General features: G+C 44.7%; 4 protein-coding genes across 4 annotated transcripts in view; 1 reads left to right on the top strand and 3 right to left on the bottom strand.

The window, feature by feature from the left end:
* Window positions 1-228: 228 nt before the first annotated feature.
* On the bottom strand, window positions 229-6015 carry asb15b (ankyrin repeat and SOCS box containing 15b; the record flags this gene model as incomplete). The annotated part of the gene is made up of 13 exons (XM_083691852.1): window positions 229-413; window positions 507-660; window positions 916-1018; window positions 1401-1556; window positions 2166-2310; window positions 2647-2807; window positions 3171-3342; window positions 3626-3764; window positions 4510-4616; window positions 4885-5043; window positions 5299-5430; window positions 5576-5631; window positions 5915-6015. The coding sequence occupies 13 exons, from the start codon at window positions 6013-6015 to the stop codon at window positions 229-231; spliced, it is 1770 nt and encodes a 589-aa protein (XP_083547978.1).
* Window positions 6016-8300: 2285 nt separating this feature from the next.
* ndufa5 (NADH:ubiquinone oxidoreductase subunit A5) lies at window positions 8301-10404 on the top strand. The gene is made up of 5 exons (XM_083691992.1): window positions 8301-8440; window positions 8964-9008; window positions 9270-9386; window positions 9976-10041; window positions 10188-10404. The coding sequence occupies exons 1-5, from the start codon at window positions 8420-8422 to the stop codon at window positions 10287-10289; spliced, it is 351 nt and encodes a 116-aa protein (XP_083548118.1). The 5' UTR covers window positions 8301-8419; the 3' UTR covers window positions 10290-10404.
* A 325-nt stretch (window positions 10405-10729) lies between these two features.
* rps19bp1 (ribosomal protein S19 binding protein 1) lies at window positions 10730-11549 on the bottom strand. The gene has a single exon (XM_083691991.1). It carries the CDS (start codon window positions 11400-11402, stop codon window positions 10941-10943), a length of 462 nt encoding a protein of 153 aa, XP_083548117.1. The 5' UTR covers window positions 11403-11549; the 3' UTR covers window positions 10730-10940.
* A 116-nt stretch (window positions 11550-11665) lies between these two features.
* Window positions 11666-16309, bottom strand: part of LOC310820271 (conserved oligomeric Golgi complex subunit 5-like) — a gene marked incomplete at its 5' end in the record, with an annotated part of 47942 nt that continues 43298 nt past the window's right edge. The window contains 5 exons of the mRNA XM_083691851.1: window positions 11666-12354; window positions 13102-13181; window positions 13307-13433; window positions 14164-14240; window positions 14667-14904. Coding sequence (XP_083547977.1) covers window positions 12228-12354; window positions 13102-13181; window positions 13307-13433; window positions 14164-14240; window positions 14667-14904 — 649 coding nt within the window. The 3' untranslated portion in view covers window positions 11666-12227. The remainder of the gene's footprint in view (window positions 12355-13101; window positions 13182-13306; window positions 13434-14163; window positions 14241-14666; window positions 14905-16309) is intronic.

Below are 16309 nucleotides of genomic sequence, written 5' to 3'. Positions count from 1 at the left end.
TCCCCACCCACTCATTGCCAGAGACCTGCCCTCCGCCTCTTTGCTACCCAGACAGCCATATTCATCATCTGAATGGGGCCAACTCAACATTATGGATTATTGCCCAGGCAATATTATGCTCTCGTCCAAAATTACACCCACTGACATCAATGTAAGATTTCTGTGAAAGACATCAATGTACATGGGCAGACAGATGGGTTAGGATTCAGTTGATGCTGACTAACACCCTCATGAGAGTGAGGATGATGATGATGAGGATGATCCGTACAGGTCATACTCCCTGTATATGAGGTAGTTCTTGAGCGCTGGGGGGAAGGGGACAGCAGACATGATGTCAGGGTCACACAGTCTCCTGGAGGTCATCAGTCTCCTGATCTCTAGTCTGCACAGGTGCTGCAGGGACCTTGGGTTACCTGGGGCGAGGTCACAAAAACAACACATCTGAGTAACGCTAATGCAGCATGTTAATACTGTGGGACGGGACAGTGACTCTGCCTCTGCCTCACCCAGGACGTCACAGATCTCTGGCCACTGTCTCTGCTTTTCCAGGATTCGTTGGAGGTTGACACAGAGGGCTGGGTGTCGGACGTAGTCCAGGAGGGTCTGCACCACAACCCCTGACAGGCGGACCACGCACGCCATGGAGATGAAGTCACAGAACTGGACCGGAGAGAGAACCAAGAGGGAGTCATCTCACAAGGTGATTGAGTATATACGTTTTTTTTTTTAAAAAGAGTTCTTGATTTGTCCCTGTATGGGAACCCTATGAAAAACCCTTTTGGGTTCCATTTAGAATCCTCTGTGGAATGGGTTCTACATGGCACCAAGAAGGGTTCCCCTACAGGGACAAACGAGGAACCCTTATTCAGTAAACTACAACCTTTTTTTCTAAGAGTGTGGGCCAGCAGTACTTACTGATACTCTATCAGTGTGACAGTAGATCTGATAGGCCTGGTTGTGGAGCTCGCTCCAGGAGCAGTCCGTGTCCTGGCTCCTGGCATGGTTACACTGGAAGCACCTGCAAGAGTGTGTTATCGAGAGGTGAAGAAGACAACTGTTTGATCTTTAACAAGGAGTTTTAATGTACTGCAGCTATCTTTACAACATCTCCCAATGCCAGCAGCTGGCCTCTAGCGGTCTCTCACGGAGCAGAGGTGATTGGAATCACGCTCTTGTGATGACGCAGCTCTGCCTGTGACTTCTAAACCAAGACATAGCCTTTGTACCACGTGGTTGTCCTCTTGGTATATCAGGGTTACGTGTCTGGCATCCATGCAAGAGGTCCCTGGTTCAAACCCCACAGGTTACACTCAGTCATAACCTTGTGATACTTGTAGTGTTGAAGTGTTAGTGTAGTGTAGCTGTATGTAGCCAATGAGTCAGAGAGGTCGTCTCAGTACCTCTCTGCGTCGTATCCGTTGTTGAGCAGCAGTCGCAGCATCACCTGGTCTGGGAGGCAGTACTGCAGCGCCGTGGGGAACTCTGTGTCACTGAGCATCCTGAAGTAACAGTTCACCTCCGCACCGTGGGCCAGCAACAGACGCACCAGCTCATATCTGGAAATTAGATCAGTACAGATTGGTATCAGACCTGCGTTTTAAATCGTTTTTGAAATCGTTGGAAATACTTATCTGTGCTAGATTGAGTTTGCCTGATGCAATTGAATAACCAATTGAATAGTCCCAAAAAGGCAAACCCCGCTGATCTGGCACTCTAGGCAGACTCAAGTGAATGCTAAAGTATTTGAAATGATTTCAAATACTATTTAGACCCAGGTCTGATTCATATGTTTCAATCATTTAATTCAGGGTAGTTCTCTGACGGTTCAATTTGTCTCCCAGATAGTGTAGGTATATAATAGAGATAATTTACAGTCTTAGCCTAGAGTCCTCTACTTCTTGAAGAGACTTTTTAGCACAATATTTCTTCCTCATCTCACTGTGAGCTCATACCTCTTTCTCTTAAGTAGGACCATTAGCATACCCCCAACTACCTAGAACCAAAAAGGGTTCTTTGGCTGTGCCTGTAGGATAATCCATTGAAGAACCATTTTGGTTCCATGTAAAACCCTTCACACAGAAGGTTCCAAATGGAACCCAAAATGATTCTACATGGAACCCTTTTTTGGTCAGTGTCAAGGGCCAACTCTCCTGCTCAAGCCATACCTCCCAGCGCGCACTGCCACCAGGAGGCAGCGTAGTGGGTCCAGGTCGGGCTTGGCCCCTGCGGCCAACAGCATCTCTGTACAGGTCACGTCTCCGTTAGACACGGTGAAGTAGAGGGCACTCTGCCTCATGTCTCCGTAGTTCTCTGAAAATACAAACGAAAATGTTAATTTAACACATGCTTTTATCAAGAAGAGCCTATAGTTAATTATGTTTAGTGCTGTGTGTGTGGGGCCCAAGTAGGAATCAAACCTAAAGACCACACTCATTTGTTTCATGCACATGGCTATTGGCCAGGGCTCCATTGAAAAAGAGAGGTGCATCTCAGTGAAACAGGGACTCACCTGGTCAGGTAATGGATACATGCTGCAGTCGACGGATCCATCAGACCCATTTCATTTCACAAACCTTTAATTATCCAGGTTAATCTCATTGAGATAACGTCTTTTTTTTACAAGAGAGACCTGGTCCAAGACCACACCTGAGATGTGGTCCTCCAGCAGAGCGTTGATGTCGAAGCCCTTCTCTATCAGCAGCTCCAGGCAGGTGGTGTGCCCCCCGTCTGCCGCTGAGTGGAGCGGGCTCTGCCCGGACAGACGGATGGCTCGCTTGGTGGTGATGGGGATAAACGTCTTCAGCACCCTGCGTGATAGACAAGGAACCATCGTTAGATTGTTGGTCATCTCCCTTGGGTTTTATCGGCAGAAATGCTGTTGGATTAAAAAATAAATCAACTAAGCAGAAATCCGTGTGCTGTCCCCTTTTCCTCTGTTGCAAGGACATAGTTATCTCAAATGTAACGTGTGGTTATAGTTTTGAATACCTTTACTAATGCTATCCTGGGTTGGGGTCAATTCCATTTGAATTCAGGAAGTAAACTGAAATCCTGAATTGACTTAATTAAAATGGAATTGCCCCCAACCCTGATATAATGACATGCTGTCAGGGATGTTATGTAGGATTTGGGGTTTGAGCGCCACCTGATGGACGGGGTCTGGCACTTACAGGTAGTGTCCCTCATAGGCAGCCCTGTGGATGGGCAGCTGGAAAGCCAGGCTGGATATGTTGGGGTTGGCTCCGTGTTCCAGGAGAAGGTCAATGCAGTCAAGGTTCCCTGAACCAGCAGCATCATACAGAACAGTGTCCCCGTTGGTGGCCTGGGCATTCACATCGCCACCTAGTGGACAACAAGAGGAGGACAACAACACTGGTTTACTCATACAGTATGTATAACCACATACAGTGGTAGAGAACAGGTTTGTTACTATGAGGATCTTGAAAGAAGTACCTATGCAAAACAGATGCTTGCATCTTAACTCAAGTTAGATTTAATTGTTTTGTATTTCTGTTTGTGTTATGAAGCAATGTTCCCATAAGGGTGTTTTAATCTGGTCAGTCTGGTCTGTCTTCTCTGTATCACCAGATTAATTGGCTCTCCAAACCACGTCTGGCCGGCTCACCATTTTCTATGAGAATATCCAGGATCTCTGCATGGCCGTATTCTGCTGCGATGCCCATTGGCGTCACTCCATGCCCGTCCTTGCCCGTCACCTTGCCCCCGTGCCTCAGCAGCATCATCAGGATGGCACAGCAGCCAATCTGGCAGGAGAGAGACACGTTCAGCCAGCTTCTCTTGGAGGAAAATGGAAGGTCAGTAAAGACGTTCTTAATCCAAAACCGACATTTTTACTAAAGCTATATGGCGATGATTATCATTAGTATGTTTATTAATTCTTTAGCTACACAGGTTGTCTCATTGAGATACATTTTGTGTGTGTGTGTGTGTGTGTGTGTGTGTGTGTGTGTGTATATATGCATTGGAAAGTATTCAGACCCCTTCACTTTTCAATGGATTCAATTAATTTTTTCCTCATCAATCTACACACAATAGTCCATAATGACAAAGCCAAAGCAAATATTTGCTAATTTATTAAAATAAAAAACTGAAATATCACATTTACATAAGTATTCAGACCCTTTACTCAGTACTTTGTTGAAGCACCTTTGGCAGTGATTACAGCCTCAAGTCTTCTTGGGTATGATGCAGAAAACAGGAATCATAGCAAAGGGTCTGAATACTTATGTAAATGTGATATTTCAGTTTTTTATTTTTTATAAATTAGCAAAGATTTCTAAAAACCTGTTTTTGCTTTGTCATTATGGGGTATTGTGTGTAGATTGATGAGGAAAAAATTTATTGAATCCATTTTAGAAAGGCTGTAACATAACAAAATGTGGAAAAAGTGAAGGGGTCTGAATACTTTCTGAATGCACTGTATATATGTAGTATCTGTTTCTGATTTGGCCTACCCCTTTGTGGTGCTCTGACTGTACTGTACCCCACCTTAGCTGCCTCGTGGATGGCGGTCCACTTCTTCAGACACACCTGCTCCACGAAGGCCCCGCCCAATATGAGAGTAGACACCAAGTCATATGAGCTCTGTCTCACCGCTGCATACATACAACATGGAAAAACAACATGGTACATGTTGATTGTTAGGATGCCATGTATTATATCTGAGGCACCATGATAACATCCTGGTACTGTTGAACTTAATCCCTGAACATGCCTGGGTCATTTTCAATAAACAGTGTGTATGGATCCAGGTGGGCTTCTATGTGTCTGTGTGCTTGCCTGTGGACTATGTGTAGCAGTGTATGCTCCTGACTACTTGATGCTCTGTGTGTGTGTGTGTGTGTGTGTGTGTGTGTGTGTTACCGAGCAGCAGTGGGGACTCGTTCTTGCTGTTGGTGTTGTGTGGAGATGCTCCATGTTGTAGCAGAATCTTCACGTTCTCCAGCATCCCAGCCTTGGTAGCCATAGTCAGAGCTGTCTCCCCGTCCAAGGTAATCACCTCCAGGCTCAGGTCACCGGACGCTGGGTCACACACACACACACACACACACACACACACACAAACACAGGAAATTTTGTTAACTAACCAGATTTGATAAAGTCTGATTGTTAGATAAACTAATACCAAGCATATGGATATCGAGAAATGGGTAAACGATGAATAGATCATCAAGATGAAAGATGACTAGTATTGGGTATTATGGCAGCATTATCTTATTAGTAGAGAGATAATAGAAGTGGTAACATGTTATTGGTATTGTGATGTTGACCTCTCACCCAGTAGCACCTGATCCAGGACTTGCCCCTGAGGCTGCTCAGCTGCTCTGTGTAGAGGCAGCCTCCCCCTGCTGTCCCTCTCTCTGTAGGCAGGACGACTACCCCACAGCTCCTTTAGTGTATACACATCACCTGGGGAGGGGCAACACACACACACACAGGCACATGCGCGCGCACGCAAAATGGATACATTGTATTATAATAATAGTATTGTAATACAATGCAACATTATTGTGTTAATTTCCAAAGGCATGCACAGGTGTAGGTGTAGGCCTACCTTGTTCGATGGCAGCCACTATCCTCCCATAGTCTTCACTGGCTGTTTCTGCGCTGCTGAAACATGGGAAAGTTATATATATATATATATATATATATGCCATTTAGCTGACGCTTTTATCTAAAGCGACTTACATTGCAGTGAGTGCGTACATTTTTCAGTATATATGGTCCCAGCAGGAATCAAACCCACAACCTAAGCGTTGTTAGCGCCATGCTCTACCAACTGAGCCACAGAGGACCCAAAGTTAGAGACAGTTTAGAGAATTTTCGTGTCTCTTCATGCCAGGGACTTCCACTCATAAATTGTATGGATACGATGAGATCGTTTATATCCTACCTGTTGATCGATCTTGAGAATGGTTGCTTGTAGGAATCCTGGATGCTCTCTCGAATGGCAAACTCAATAAGCTCCTCATCTATTCCTTCAACGTCCTCCATTGCTTTACAGAAAACGACTAACAGACAAAAATCTAAAATCCTTATGTCACTCTTGTGCACTCTACTAAAATGACAGGACACTTAGTCAGCTGTCAGCCAAAAATATTGCCTGCAAAAATATATTTTTACAAGCACATTTGTTATCATAGAGTAATAACCTAATAGACAGGCGACCATTCCAGTCTCGCCCGACAGGTCAGTTTCATAGAGTTACAGTCCCCAATGTGGCTCACTGCAAGCTGAAGTCAGTTTTGTTTTGTAGCTCTGAGATATTTTTAGACTTGACCTGCTTAATGCACAACACTCCACTTTCCTGCCAACTTGTCCCACATTCATACAGAGTTGTGCTCTGTCTCTCCTCCTATCTCACTACAGTATACCATTTAATCTGGAATTCAAACAACAACGAAGCCTCACCCCACCTCTTTTTTGGGTAAACAGTTGAGGGAAGGAGTTGGAGAAGATGTAATCACTCTCAAATTCATAGAAAGTGCGATGGATGCAAGAACTGAACATACATGAGATCAGAATATAGTTTTAACCATGTTTTGAAGGTATAAAGTGTTTGTTTACAATTACATTGTTTACAAACAATGGAGTTAAACAGTATATGTGGGGTTATAACAGCCCCAACTAAGCTATTGAGGCGTTTATAAATTAGCGCGACCCCCATCCTACAGAGGTCAAATATAAATGTTTACAATGGCTTGTCACAAAATAGGAATGCAGACAGTGGCAGTGGTATGAATAACCCTCCAAAGATGTCATGTCATTTTAAGAATAGCCTAAACAGAAAGTATGTTTCCTAAACCATAGCTATCAGGCATTTAACCTGCTGTCCCGTCGATCCTGTCATTCCTATTATAGGCTCAAGGCTGCCGCCTGTAAGCTTAAAAAAAATAGTTATCATGGTGTTTGTAGCCCTCTTAAGCCTAGTGCCTTTTTTACATAGCCTACTATAGCATATTATTTGAAAGCAGCCAATGTCGACTTGTGTAAACATCACAAGTCATCATCCTGTGAGAACCGAAATTAGGGGCATTCAAATGATCATCTTGCACGCAAAGAAGAGGTCTCTTTTCGCTTCCATCCCAGTCTCTCATCGCAAGTACAGTAGCCTTCCATTACGCGCGGTTTTGATATGATCGAAAGCTACAGTGTAAACTCATGTGTTCTCAATGTTTGTACACTGTAGCGTATGTGCTTCTTCAAACAAATCATTATTTGAAACCAGCCCACATACTTTGGTTAGTTGGAAAATTCAGTCATGATGAACAGGAGAATGAGAGATGTGTAGTTCAACCTCGTTATGTTAGGGGTTAAGCGCGGGGCATGGGCATGGACGCACACTGTACGTGGAAGGAGTTGTAGTGACTATTTGACTCATTTTTATTCATTTTCAACCGTTTTATTTGACAGTATAATTTGAAAGCAGTACAAGAATGTAAGGGTTAGTTTGGGATTAATGGGACAGTCAGAGCGGGCCAATCAGACGCGCATGCTACCCATGGAAGCCTTTTAATCACTACCGTCACACGTCGTTGGATCTGATTTATTTTACTTATTGTTATTCTACTTTAGGCCTAGTCATTTTTACAATGACATTGTCACAGAGTGGAAAATCAAGTCACGGGAACGAACAATCCTACAAAGTCATGCAAGAATAGCCTACAGAATTGCTTTCCAAAAGAAGCCTTGGCTATCATGCATGTTCCCGTCCTCGAGTTGTCCCGTGGCCCATGTTGTAGGCCTAGTGTTTATTTGATTAATTCGCATGTCATCCGTCTGGCGGCGCCTATTCTGACCCAGCAACCCACATTACAGTAGGCTATAATTTGAAAGCACTCAATCAGTTTATTTTTGAAAACCGAAGGAGCATTAGGTGCGCAGTCTAGTGTCTATAATAACCCAGTAATCTACATTATGCGCGCTTTTGATCAAATCGAAAGTCCGCGTATAAAAGCTCATGTTTATAGACTAGGTCTACATGAGTGATTATTTTATTTGTGTGTGGATGCATGAATGTACCTTGCGTTATTTAATAGCCTTATTTAAAATCACACCATACATAGCATGGCGAAATCACAATAACCGGGAAATAAACAGAACTGCGTAATGGAAAACATTCTAAAGTAGCCTATTCGGTTTGTTTGAGCCCAAAATTGGCCCAGATGTGCGGTCTAAAAAGGGTTGCCCTCTCCTCGAGCATTGGATGATAACTTTTAATTGTGTAATCGTTTAGAATGGACATAATAATGGGAATATTTTCTTATGGATATGTGTGTTTAGTTTTTAAGACCCTTATTTGTCCGTAACAACCACAACTTTTAATTTGAAGTATTGTCATTACGTCGTATTTATTGGCCGGACAACTAGACCCAGGATCCCTTGCGCTCAAAGAATCATGGCTGGGCTTCTGAAAAAGGTACGAGTGGAGGTCATGTTATGATTTCTTGTACAGTAAATCGTTATGTGTACCTAGTTGGTTTATTTCAACAGGCAATGTTGGTGTTGTATTGACACACCACTTGCGCAATCATCCAAGAGTGTTTGCTGGCTCGTTCAAGCTAAGGCTGTCAAAGCTAGCGAACTCATACATAGCTAACCTAGCTAGCTAACAACATCATCAGCTATCACAGCTGGAAGGTTCGCTTGATGGCTTCTCGCTTTGTCAGGGACTTCATTTAGGCTCAGTTGTATTGACAATGCGTTGAAGGACTGAAACAATACACGTATATCTTAATTACTACCTATGTCTACCTGACATGACCTACATGACATGTCCTATGTCCATCCCAGCCATGTTGCGTTTTCCTGATCACCGTTACACATTTTGTTTAGCTGCCTACATATGCTGTCACTGCTTTTAATCAAATATTGATTTGTTAATTGTGCAACATTTTGCCAGCCAACTAGTAATCTAATGGCCTGTTGTAATTTCCTCTCAGACGACCGGTCTGGTGGGCCTGGCAGTGTCGCAGAACCCTCATGAGGTGAGTTCACAGCCGTTTTGCAGGAACAATCAGGTTGTTCAATGTCAACCAGTGTGATGAGGAAAACCACTCATAACAGTTGTGGAAACATCCTCCACAGTCTTTACCCTTATTCAATCACTTGTGTTTAGAATACTAGATAATCTGTCTCAAGGAGTCTTCCAGGACCAGGTGTGTTGACTCCCATGGATGTCTCAAGCTGAATTCTGTGGTCTCAACTGCTTGATAATGAAGTGTGTGTGTGTGTGTGTTGTTTCTCAGCGCCTGAGGGTTCTGTACAGCAAGATCCTTGGAACCCTCTCGACCATGCCCCAGGATGCAGCCTATAGGAAATACACAGAGCAGCTGGTCAACGACCGGTTCAACCTCATCAAAGCGGTAAGGTCTGAACTAGGGGCAGGATAAGGCCCAGAGGTCTGAACTAGGGGCAGGATAAGGCCCAGAGGTCTGAACTAGGGGCAGGATAAGGCCCAGAGGTCTGAACTAGGGGCAGGATAAGGCCCAGAGGTCTGAACTAGGGGCAGGATAAGGCCCAGAGGTCTGAACTAGGGGCAGGATAAGGCCCAGAGGTCTGAACTAGGGGCAGGATAAGGCCCAGAGGTCTGAACTAGGGGCAGGATAAGGCCCAGAGGTCTGAACTAGGGGCAGGATAAGGCCCAGAGGTCTGAACTAGGGGCAGGATAAGGCCCAGAGGTCTGAACTAGGGGCAGGATAAGGCCCTGAGGTCTGAACTAGGGGCAGGATAAGGCCCTGAGGTCTGAACTATGGGCAGGTTTTGGTTTCCCATAGGACATCTCTTTTTCTCCATTTAACCACTAATTTGGATAGAATCTCTTTTTACAAGAGACTTTGATCTGTTCATTGTCATAGGGTCTGAATATTTATCTTACCTTTGTAGTTCTAAGTAATTGTATGATGTAGCCTGTATCTGTTTCAGATCATTAATTTTGTGTATTTCAATTCAAAGGAACCTAATATCGAGAAGCTTGAAAAGAAGATCAACGGTGGTCAGATTGAGGAGGTCATAGCACAGGTAGGCTACAGTTAAAAGTGTGGTGACATGCCTCCCTTGACAGGGATTGTTCTATGTCTGTTAGAACATGTTAGGCAATTTTTAAGCACTTGAAATCCTCATAAAATCTCCCCATTTCCTTCTGTCTGTCTCTCCATCTTCCCCAGGCGGAGTACGAGCTGGCCCTATCCAGAAAGATGGTGGAGTGGAAACCATGGGAACCACTGATTGAGGAGCCACCGGTAAACCAGTGGAAGTGGCCTATCTAAAGACTCTCTCTGCTCTAATTATTTCATATTGTCTAATTATTTCACATCTTGGGGTGTCTGTCTGTGTTGAGCATGTACTGTACAAATAATACAACTCTGAAAATATTTTCCCCCATTCTTCTTGAGTCAATTTGTCACGGGTAATGGTTGATGAAAATATGTAACAGGTGTTATGCTGCTGCCAACAGTATTGCTTCCTGTGTGTGTGTGGTGAAAACACCCATATAAACATCTCCAAAATACCTAATGTTCACCAGCTATGCCAATGAAAAACTCACAGTTCGGTGGCACGGGTGGGGGTACTACCTTCTAAACTATTGTTACAAATACTTGTCTATACGAATTCACAATGGGAATATTCAATCATGTTATTAGGCTGTTGTACATGATTGAATTGAATGATCTTCACAAACCTTTGGTTGATGTTTGATACTGACATGTCAAGTTTGATGCAACTATTTATTTCTCATTTGTATATACTTTAACAAAAGTCAATATGAAATACACAGAATATAAACAGAAAGAACAATAACAGTGAACATATGGTTGAACCATTCTGTAACTCAGTCCCAGTTCAAATAAACCAAAGTTGGCTGAACACATTCAAAAAGGCAGACATATAGGATAGGCGTCCTATATGTCTGATTTCCTCTATTCCACTGTTCTGCCAAAGTACTCCTTCTGGAACTGTTGGAATTCGTCCTCTGTGAACACAGACTTTGGCTCCGAAGCTTTCTTGGTTGGAGGGTCCGGACGATTACGGGAATGTCTACCGGAGTTCTGTTGAACGATTTTCATGGTGTCAGAAGTTGTTGCATTGAAACCCGTCTGCATAAAGTACTCCAGGTTTGTACTGAGCTGGCTCTTCTTCTGCTTTTTCCTGTACTCCTCCACGGCGGACTTTATCCTCTTGTCTTTGACGGTAGCCTTGCTTTTCCCCGGGCCGTCACGTCCCTGCAGCCGCCGGACCTGCACGCTGACGCCCTGCCGGTTGGTGCTGACCAGCTCCATCGCTTTCGCTTTGCCAGGGGTCTTCTTTTTCAGTTTTTTGTTGACAACTTTTATGTCGTCGCTCAGCAACTCCAGCCCTTTCCTTATCATAGATGCCGACATGTTGCAATTTACTGAATGGTAAAAGGTGTTTAAATTACCTTAAAAACAATTCAGTATCGGTGAGTTGTAGCAAAGCAAACGTGTGAGAGTAGAGACGCGCTTCCGGTAATATGTGCTCACTTATTTAGCACTCGAGTGGAAAACATTTCCCGAAGTGCATGGTTCTCAGAAGCAACTCCCCCCCAACAGTGCCCGCTCTGTAAACAATATACGCATTCCTATTCTGTCAAATTGTTTATTTATGTATAACTAAAGTGTGTATTAAATGGATTAATCCACGTAGCCTATTTCTATGATAGCAGAGCTATGGAACAGCTAACAGAGAATAAAACAGCTTTCTAAATAGTGTAAAACAGATTGGCAGTACAATGTACAATGGTTCTTTAATGATTCTTTACTATTACATTACTTTATATCTGTTACACGTCTTGTTTCTCACATGACATGTTAATTACATTACTTTTAGTTTTATTTAAAACCACACACCCGTCTCCCACAACCTTGGAGCTGCAGACCCACAACACATCATTCAATCAGAAAGTAGAGGTATGAACAGCACCACAGGCCATATAGGGGATCATTGTACTCATTCAGGCTATTTACAGTCTACGATTAGATTTACCATAATTACCCATAACACTCTCCTATCAATCATCTCCCACCCATCCACCAATAGAAACTATAGTTTAAAGCGATAGTTCACAAAAATGTCAAATAACAGAGTTTTGTACTCTCATTGTATTTGGTCATCAATGCTACTGTACTTAAGTACAGGGAGCGTGTTTACATGTCATGTGGAACTACATCCTGGGAATTGTAGTTCTTTCAGGGTCTGGTCTCCTGGGGCCCGCTGGTGGCCCTCTGCAGCAGCTGAAGCATTATGGGATAGACAGAGGCGAACTCCTTCCCCTTCCGAGTCCTCACAGACTGTACATAGGCCTCCAGAGCACCCCTGACACAGAGAAAGATTGATTATCAACCAATCTTCCGCCGTAGATTGAAGACCCATCTCTTCAGGCTACATCTTAACGGTTCCTCCTAAAGAGCTCTTTACCCCCACTACCCCCCTGTACAAGTTTCTCTCCTGTTCATAAAAAAAAAATCCTTCTAGCACTGTGACTGCCAATGGCCCCTGGTCTGAGCATTGATTACTTTATCTTATGATGACTGATGGATAGATGATTCACTTACTTAAACAAATGTATTTGTTGTAAGTCACTTTGGATAAAGGCGTCTGCTAAATGCCATAAATGTAAATAATAAGTAAGTCCAAACCCAGGTCTCTCACGTGGATGACCCAATCGTATACCATTAAGCCAAGAGGACAGCCACAAGGTCCGAGGGCGACACTTGAGTTTACAGTTGATGTCTCAGGTAGGGCTACCCCATCTACCCCGAGAGTGTGATTCCAAACAACACTCAGCTACACCTACTATATGGTGCTAGTTTTCAAACGTTTCCTCTCAGAACTGATCTGCATTTCCTTATTTTCACCACCAGAGGGGGATCATCACTCAGTATACATCAACTCTAGGAGACCATCAAAGCATTGACTTCACATAGAATACACATAACGAAATAAAACATCGCATACAAAAAGCATTAGAGCAAAAGCATTATTTTCTTTTAAAAGGCCTCAGAGTTAATTGTTTTTGCTGTATCTGCCTGGCGAGGGTTAAAGGGTAGGAGGAGAGGATACCTGATGAGGGTAAGGCGGTCTCTCTCTGACGGGTGGTCGTCCAGCCACTGGGAGTAGCGTGCGATGGACCACTCAGCTCTCTGTGTTAGAGAGGGAATGAAAAGACAGCTCATGTAAGGATCAAACTCTGACGGTGGGTAGATATTCACTTTCGTTTACATTACTAATATTGTTTAGAAATCTGTGTGTGTGTGTGTGTGTGTACCTGGTGTGGGGATTTGAGCTCAGAGGGGGCTCTAGTAAAGAAGAAGTGTAGTAGGGTGCTGTATGGAATCAGGTCCCCCACCAGTGGACTGCTGGCTATCAGCTCACTGGTCTGGAACAGCAGGGGCCTGAAACACACACACACAAATAGTTAGTATACTTCTATAGTCTCTCCCTTTCGATCGACCCAGATGGTTTTTAAGTGCTTACCTTCGCCATTAAGTTATGACTTATGACTTAATTAGGCACCAAATCGTCCCTTTTGATCGTCATCATATATATTTAAAAGCTAATGTAAGTGTCAAAATAGTGAATCATTCCTTTAAGCACAGTAGATAAAGCTCAGCAGTCTGTCCATCTCCATCACAGGGCTGTTCGACCAGACTAATGCCTAGCTAGCTCTCAGCTAAGCTAAGCGAAGATGTCAGGGCTAAATGGCGGTTATGATAGCATGTCCATTAAGCATCGGCTACGTGAAGGTAAAGCATTAGCCCCACTCCTGAGTAATGACAGGAGAGTCAGAGGGCAGCTGGCGGGCAGACAGGGAGAATGTCAGCTCCCAAAGCTTCTACTAATGGCATCTTCATTAAATCTCTGTCTCTCTCTCTTGCTCCATTATAGAAGCTACCTCTTTCTCTTCCTCTCGTTTGCTTACTCTCAATTACACCATCCTAGAAGCTCTCTCTCTCTCTCCCCCCCTTCTCTCTCTCTCCCCCCCCCTTCTCTCTCTCTCCCCCCCTTCTCTCTCTCTCTCTCCCCCCCCTTCTCTCTCTCTCTCTCCTCCCCCCCACCCCCTTCTCTCTCTCTGTCATAGGTTTGACAGGTGAGTATGTAATGGTTCCTGTGTGATAAACTCACCTGAAGGACCGCAGCAGGCGGTAGGGTTTGCCCAGCTCAGATACTCTCCTGCACATGGGGGCCGCGGCCAGCTCCATCTGTAATACACACAGTTATTATTATTATTATTATTATTTGATGACTTATTGTTGACTTGTTGTTTGTTGCTGACTGCTGCTGTTGAGCGAGGAGCAAGATCCCAAAGCATTTCACGATGTCAATTATTGTGTGTGTGTGTGTATTGCAAAGGACCAAGAAAAGTGTAGGTATGTGTGTGTGTGTGTGTGTATGCGATGTACGTGACAAATACAGATTTGATTTCACTTACAACCATTATAGCCTTCTAAAGGGCACAGAGACAGTTACTTGTGATGATTGTGACGTCTAGTTGTTCCAATAACTTTAGGTGAATGGACGAATGGCGAATGATTACAGTGTGTGTGTGTGTGTGTGTGTGTGGGGTGGGGTGGGTTGGGTGAGAAGGAGAAACACAAAGAGAGGAAAGCGCGAGAGCACCCCCTCACCTGAGCAAAGTCTGCAGCCAGTCTCATCTTGCCTCCCTCCCCTAGGGGGCGCAGTAGGCTGGCATGACGGATGAACAGCGTGATGGCTCTCTGGGCTATAGACTCTGTGCTGTCATAGATGAAGTCCACACACTGGAAATGGCGGAAGTAGTCGGCCATCACCCTCCCGATGAAGCCCTGCAGCTCCTTCATGTACAGAGAGCAAGGGACGTCAGGCCTCCCCGGGGTAGACAGAGACCTGGAACACACACACAGTAAATAATACAATACATAATACACACACACACACACACACACACACAGATTATTAGTTGAGGTCAAGGACTACGGTTCTGACTCACAACCTTAACCAGAGGCCTTTTTGATCTACATGTATTGTACAATCCATGAATGCCTCCATGAACAACACACACATATGTCCACACAAACACACACATCATTGACCTTTCTGGGTCCGTAGACCCTCCAGACCACACAACTGACGCACTCGGATCTCTCATTCCCTTTATGATGCCAGACCCTTCTAATCTGCACGATAGAGAAGTTCCCAGTTGGCACACACACACGCACACACACACACACACACACACATGCACGCACACACACACTCACTCTGAGGTTGCAACTGTGTGTGTGGATGGCTCTGGCGGGGTGTGAGGAGAACACGGACGCACACACACACACACAGCTTGGCCCCAGTAGACAGGGCCACATAAAAGGCCCCAGCGTCCACTAGCGTAGCGGCCCGCTGCTGCTGGCTAAATGTTATCGTCCTGTGGCACGCCGGTTCCTCTTTCAGCCGCGCGCGTGTGTGCGTGCGTGCGTGCGTGTGTGTGTGGAGACCAAGAACTCGGAATGTCAGATCTGTTCAGCACTGAAAACAGACCGCTCTCTGCCCCCTTGCTCTCTCATGAGTTTTGAGTTCATTCACAGCAGTGTGCGTGTGTGTTTGTGTTTGTGTGTGTGTGAGTGTGTGTTACGTTTGACAAGTGTGCAGCTCTTAGTCGGTCACTGGAGAGAAGCCCTTCTGTGTTGTGCTGGTGTGTGTGTGTGTGTGTGTTGGGGTAAGAGAGGACAGGGGTGAAGCCACTTAGCTACACTGTGTTCATCTGACCATGAAAGGCCATTCGGACAGAAGGCTCAAGGGATGGCAGCATGTGCACAAACACAAACACACACATGCACACGCACGTGCACGCACACGCACACACCCACACCAATATATACAGTATGACACTGAGGCTATATTAGAGAGCAGAAGCGTGTGTATGAATGTGTGTGTGCTAGTTTGCATGTGTGTGTTTGTGTGCGTGTATGCATGCGTGTGTTTGCGTGTATGTATGTATGCATGTGTGTGTGTACGTGTGTGTGTGTGTGTGTGTGTGTGGCAGCCCAGGGAAGCGTGAGTGAATGCCATGTTTGTGTTAGCACAGGAGACCGTGTGGGAATGTTAATCAGCAGCAGATGACAGACTCAGGAGACACCATCAGAGAGAAGTTAATCATGACAGATCAAAGCATTTTAATCCATCTCGTTAGATCTATCCAACGACAGCTTGATTCGACGAAGGCTACTGGGAGTCCTGTGTGGCTCAGTTGGAAGAGCGTGGCGCTATGGTTTGGGGTTCGATTCCCGCTGGGGAC

Source organism: Argentina silus (genome assembly GCF_951799395.1).
Source record: "Argentina silus genome assembly, chromosome: 20".
Lineage (NCBI taxonomy): Eukaryota > Metazoa > Chordata > Actinopteri > Argentiniformes > Argentinidae > Argentina > Argentina silus.
Note: the sequence above shows the minus strand (reverse complement) of the source record. Positions and strands in the feature narration are given on the sequence as shown.

Excerpts from the sequence above, each read along its gene's own strand:
- ndufa5 (XM_083691992.1), top strand. The coding sequence starts at position 8,420 with ATGGCTGGGCTTCTGAAAAAG. Across the intron at positions 8,441-8,963 it reads TGGCTGGGCTTCTGAAAAAG|ACGACCGGTCTGGTGGGCCT; the intron begins GTACGAGTGGAG and ends ATTTCCTCTCAG. Across the intron at positions 9,387-9,975 it reads GGTTCAACCTCATCAAAGCG|GAACCTAATATCGAGAAGCT; the intron begins GTAAGGTCTGAA and ends TTCAATTCAAAG.
- rps19bp1 (XM_083691991.1), bottom strand. The coding sequence starts at position 11,402 with ATGTCGGCATCTATGATAAGGAAAGGGCTGGAGTTGCTGAGCGACGAC.